General features: G+C 32.3%; 1 protein-coding gene across 1 annotated transcript in view; it reads right to left on the reverse strand.

The window, feature by feature from the left end:
• Positions 1 to 2,770: 2,770 nt before the first annotated feature.
• The window catches only part of LOC119642534 (uncharacterized protein MAL13P1.304), a 16,450-nt gene continuing 12,834 nt past the window's right edge, over positions 2,771 to 6,386 (reverse strand). The window contains exon 11 of the mRNA XM_038041683.1: positions 2,771 to 3,018. Coding sequence (XP_037897611.1) covers positions 2,771 to 3,018 — 248 coding nt within the window. The remainder of the gene's footprint in view (positions 3,019 to 6,386) is intronic.

Consider the following 6,386-nt stretch of genomic DNA (forward strand, 5'->3'; position numbering starts at 1 on the left):
GTCTTGCTTCTGGCCGCATACTATTTTTGCTATCTTCTACATGGATTTCGAAATGATGCTGATCTTTGGTTGATTTTCTCGGTTGCTCGTATTTCTCTTTATCTCTTTGACTAGTTGTAAGCGTATTGGTTTTAATCATTATTTCTCCGGTATCCGATTCATTTGAATATTCAGCATCGCCCTCTTCTTTTTTACCGACAACATCAGCGCTATCTTCATCTTCGAACGATTCCACATATTGAACTTGTTGTATTTCAATTTTTCTACGAGCAGGGCTGAGTGGGTTATCCAAAGAATCAGAAATCTCCATAAGTATAATGCAATTAAGTGGTTCGCTGCGTTGCGCACATATTTCAATAGAAATGCAAGTATCGGTGATCTATGTTTAATAGTTCCTACCCTTTTTGTTTGGATATGGAATTAAACGACAAACTATATGAACGTAATTTGATTGGACATATTGAAACACTAAAGTAGAAACCAGGAAGTGGTCTTCGCTCATTTAGCCTTTAATTCTTATATTCTTATTAACGTTCAAAGAATTCAAAATCGATTCCAAATTGTGTATTATCAAAATATTATGGATGTTAACGCTAGATGCGCTAATAGAAAATAAATATTAATTAACTAACGCACAGATCTACAACTACATATAAACCTGTTTATTTGTTGTATGTATATGCTTATATTATTGGCATACTTTTGAAAACTTTGCTGAGGATTTTTTTTCACAATTATATTTATTTAGAACTTCGCATATTTTTTCGAAAGTATGGAGCAATTGCACCACTTTAAAAAATACATAATTTTGTCCCTGATTGCATACGTTTCTTGGCGTACCCTTTAAAAGTCACATGAATCTTTTAATTCACAGTCAACATGGTTATTAGAAAAAAACTTTCCTTGAAAAATCATGTCGCATAACTTGAACTTTTTAATTCACTGGGAAATTCAAAATAGCTCCACTTTTTAATTGCTGTTCTAGCGTCAGTCTTACATAATATTGTTATTATTATTATTTTAATTTTAGACTAATGAATTGAATTCTTAGACTAAAAAAAGAGACATTGAGCACTAGCAACACAGGCTATCGGCTCTTACGTAATATTAATAACTGTACGACCCATGAAATCCCAGTACGGCATAAATAATTTTTCATGTTATTTCAAATAAAAAAACATTGAATTTACCTTGGAAACGTCTGACTAAGGAATGCTCACTTTTCATATAATGACTACTCGTTTGGCGACTGTAAATGGTGACAGCGTTAGACTTGCTGAGAAACTCAATTAAAGCAAAAATACTCAAAACATATTTTAATTAGAACAAATACTTATTCTTCTCTTTGTCATAGAATTTTTACTATGCGTTGGATTCAAATAATTTTCGATCGTCTATTTGGCTTTAATCTACAAGAACTTCATATTAATGAATTTGAATTACAAAAACTTGATCGTTTAATTCAATTTGATTTTCAACAGTTACGTTCCCTCTCAAAGTAATTTAGTAAAAATTTTAACTTGCATCACTAAGTCCTATTGTTGTAGCATTCCTTATTTTTCCTTCTATTTATTTATTTATTTATATATTTTTTGAACAGCGAAGACAGACCATAGTTAACAGCATTCATCTAATCTTACAATACAATATAATAACATATTATCCACCATACAATTGTGTAAAGGTATCTAAATGGTTTAAGCCGGAAGGCGTCATTGGAGTGCGAAAAAATGCGTAAATTTAGGGGTAAGTAGTTCCAGCATCGCGCTGCACGTACCACAAAAGATCTCTCAAACCAATTACATCTAATTAAAGAGAGACGTGCGGACTCCTAGTGGAGTTTATAAAAATAAATTCAGAACATAGATTAAGAGATAGGCCACATTTGACTACGTAATGGGAATATTACATTGTATGTACGAATATATGGTAAGAATTAACAGAAAATGTTGAAAAATATGCGAAAATCGAACGGCAGTTCTATAGAAATTGAATAAAATTAGTCAGGAGACGTTCAAGGGGAGATAAAGACTCTTTTTTTATACATTCATATATATAAGATTATATATTATGGATAAATCAGTCGAGTTAAGAAGTGCGCTTAACTGAAACGTGCCATAGCTAAATTATTGTTGACGTTACTTTTATTATTGGCGCCTCAGACGGCAGTTGATAACAGTTTAGTTAGATTGAATTATGGTGGACTCTGTCCTAATAGCTCGGAAGGTGATGATTCGGCCGCATATGAATTGCAAATCAATCAAAGGAATGATACTATTACCCACGACGCAGGCATTCAAGGGAATCGATTTTATCGCCATTAGCTATAAAAGCCGTGCGAACTTGCAAGATATTGATGGAATTGTATTTTAATATTCGCTGCTATCGTGGCGTAGATTTTTGCAAAGCGTTCTAGCCCAGAATAATGAAAGCTCGCCTTGTCTTAACGTTGTTGTGCCTGTTGGGGTAGTTCTGCGCGGTTTTTCTTGAATTTCCAATTTGTTTACATTTGTTGAATAATTGTTCAAGTATTTGTATAAAAATTTGGCCACATACGAGAATAAGCGAAAAATGTGAGAGTAAGCGTATAAAAATTTGGCCAATAATTTGTGCTTATTTTTTTTTTTTCTTTTTTAGGATCCTCGTTTCTCAGGAGTACCGACATCTGTTCAAGAACTTATTGATAAAGGCTATACACGCTGGCGAAATATCAATGAATTTGTATATAAATCGAAATCGGTAATAGAGTTTTATCGTGCCTGTTGCAACTTTAATACATACCGTAACCGTCTAATTTATTTCGCGAATGCTCTCCCCGCAAAGTAACCAAAATCTCACCCAGGTCTTTAAAGTAACCTGAGTCATTTAGATTCGATTGATCCGTGGTCGAATCCAACCGTCGTTTCTCCAATGCCATATAAGTGGCATAAAGATGAAGGAATCTGGGAACTGGAGAACTAGCATTCCGCACTAAATGAGCAGCTCTATCATATTCACGTACATCAAAGTAACTTTTAGCTACAAAATAATTATCATATTCTTGCTGAAATATGCACGTTTCAATTAACCATTTGGTTTATTCCAAACGCCACCAAACCAATACCGAATTTCAATATGCTTTATAAATTCAATCTACAATACTATAATAAATATAATAAAACGACCTCTATGCCTGGTATTTTTGAACATTTAATTCACATTCAATTTCTAAAATAATTGTCAATTTTAGAACAAAATTTGGATACTCACTTATCGAGTTTTCTAAATTAAGCCAAAGCAAAAATGAGAAGGTTTCACTTGCAGAGAACTTTAACTTTATCGTTCATTGTTCAACGTTGTGTTTGTCTTTGCTGCACGAAAGAATGCCTGACAAAAGACTACATTTACAATGCGAGCCTGATGTGCTAAATAGTCACGCACAAATCATAAGCAAGTGCATATTTGAATGGAGAGAAGAAATAACTCCGATCAGCAGGAAATACGGATAACAGTATAAAGTTGAAGAAAAGTCAAATCCACCTACAGGTCCGTCCAAAAGTCGCAAAAATTGTGTGTGTTCTTTCCACGTGAATTTGCTGTAGTAATGTAATCGAGGTATTGGACGCTTATTCTCACATTTTTCGCTTATTCTCGTATGTGGCCAAATTTTTATACGCGTATTCTTACATTTTTCGCTTATTCTCGTAGGCGGCCAAATCCTTAAAAAATTTTCGTATGTTCTGTTTATATTTCAATTTATAGTCATACATGTACAGGGTATATTTTACTTGTTTGCTGCTATAATGGAAATGTTTTCTGTAGTGTCTTAAGTAAAAGTGTTGGAATAAATTAAAATAAGCCTAAAAGAAAAAAAAGTGCTTAAAAATAGAAAATTTCACACAATACATGTACGCACACTTAGGCATGTGTAACGAAAACATCGAAAAGGACTAATTTGGATAAAAAAAAAACGAAATACTACATGTATATATATATATTTATATATATACATGTATGTACATAAGCCTCTCTTATATCTAGAGGTTTAAGGCAAAGAGGAATAAACAAATGGGAAGAAAGATGATAAATAACAAAATGAAATATTTGAAAAATCTTAAAATAATTGAACAACATTTTTAAACTCTCTTGTGTTCTTTACTTGCTTTGGCTTTACTTTTCGAGCCAAAAACGTCATCATCAATCAGTAGCTATTTCACATTAGTTGTCACCTTTAAGTGTTTTGAAAATGTATTTATTTTTTTTTTTTCGTTTTCGTTTTCTTTTTCTTTTCTTTTGAATTTTTCTATCTGTTAAAAAAATAAAAATAAATTCTGGCCACTATAATATAGTTCGACACAATAACAATAAGAACAAAAACAACAATAACAAGAACAAGAAACAACAACATTAGTAATCACAACAATAGCAGCAACAAAAACAAATCTATGTACTCGGCTATGCAAAGTCCAGGTTAGACATAAGCGGTTCGTGAAAATCGAATGAAGCCGTTTTCTTGAGTTCTATCCTTTCTGTATACACTAAATATCATACATTTTTCCAGATTCTCATAACTCATGCGAAGAGCCTGCAGTAGTGTTCACTAGCTGTAGCTTTGAAATATTTTTGGTGCTTTTTCCAGCTAAACCAAAAGCCGCAAATGAAAAGTTGCTTGATGTTTACTGTTAATAGTTCATAGCTTATACTTTAGAGCTTACAAATGCATCCACTTCAGTAACAAATGGACTGAAAAAGTGCGGTTGCAATTATAGTTAATTTCTTTTTCTTTTCCTATTTACGTAAAAGTGTGAAATGATAAAGGTTTTTTTTGTAAAAGTTTGCAAAATAGCACATTGATGCAGCAAGGAATCCGCTCTTGTAAGCATACCGTCAATGTAAAATTCAGAAAAAAATTTTATTAAATTTGATATAAATTTAATAAAATCGATTGCGGTCATTTCAAGTTTCTATATCAATTATCTCATCTAACTTTTCATTTGTCGATATGAGGTCAATAATGCTTTATAAGGCTTAAAAATTTAAATTGAATGTGAAATGTACTATGCAACGGCGCGCCATGGTATTAATTATCACTATAAGTATTATGCAACTCTCTCAAAGGAATAAATGCAAACTGGGAACTGGGGTCAGCTGCGGTCGATATTCTTCTTAAACTTTTTTTCTTGCTTCTACAGCTTAGATGGCCCTATGCAAAAAATCAAAGGCAGCAAGTATATGAAAATGACTAATTCCGTTCATCAAATGGTTTACATTGAATATCTGAAATGTCATTCGAGGCGAGTACATCCCCCACATTTCCATTGCCTGAAAGAGAAGTTTTATAAGGTTTTTCTTTTTAAAACGTGACCGGATGCTGTAGACGTCAGAAGTAGCGCACTAACAAGCGAAAAAGTAGCCGAGTAGACAACGATTGCGATTATCAAATCAGGACACCCGAGTTTAGGTCTCAAGTGCGCTGGAGTCTACGTTGGCGCACTTACAATGAGTACTTAATCAAGTAAGAGGCCTAGCATCTACCAATTGGATGTACACCCAATAGATTGCGGCCACAATCTGCCCATTGCGATCTCTTTCCTTTGCTAAGCACAATTTAGTTTAGTTTGATGATATTAAACATTTTATGTTTGAAATTTTATTCTATATTCGTGAAATGGCAATTATTATGTATCGGATGTGATGCATTTATTAACCCATTGCTGTCAATAATAATTTATAGAATATAAACGACATAAATAATAACTATATTTATTATAAATGTACTGAAGGCATTGAATCATTTTTGAAATTCAGATAATTATATAATTTCTCTACATATATAATTTAAAAGCAAAACAAAAAAAAAAAGAAAAGAGAGAGAGAAACATTTAAATGAACATTCAATGTAATAATAAATAAATCTTTCTAAGCAAATGCATAAATATTGTGCTATGTGAATAAATATAAACATGGCCGTCTGAGCCGACGCGATCGTGAAGCCAGTACGTATACATCTGGTCAACAGCAACATTAACAACAGCAACTATGCGTAAGCTACTATAGGAAATGTTGGTGCGCTGCGTCAAATATATGCCAAGTTACATTTTATAATTTAATTGGCGGACATCGTATAGAAATTTTGGAAAATATGTTTTACATTTTTAATGGTTTAGTAGATAATATAATCTTTTCGAAATAAACTTAGAAATCATATTTTTGATGTGTATAGAAAAATTCAAAACTAAGTGAAAAAAAGAATTGTGAAAAAATGTGTGTCCCAAAATATATTCTGAATGTACTCTGAAAATTAATATATTACTAAATGTTAGAAAATATGTTAAGAAAATGGAAAATATGCATTCATCCCCCCTTGTACATCTCCTGAATAGTTTTATACAATTTTTATAGGCGTG

The sequence above is a fragment of the Glossina fuscipes genome, unplaced genomic scaffold, assembly GCF_014805625.2.
Source record: "Glossina fuscipes isolate IAEA_lab_2018 unplaced genomic scaffold, Yale_Gfus_2 226, whole genome shotgun sequence".
NCBI lineage: Eukaryota > Metazoa > Arthropoda > Insecta > Diptera > Glossinidae > Glossina > Glossina fuscipes.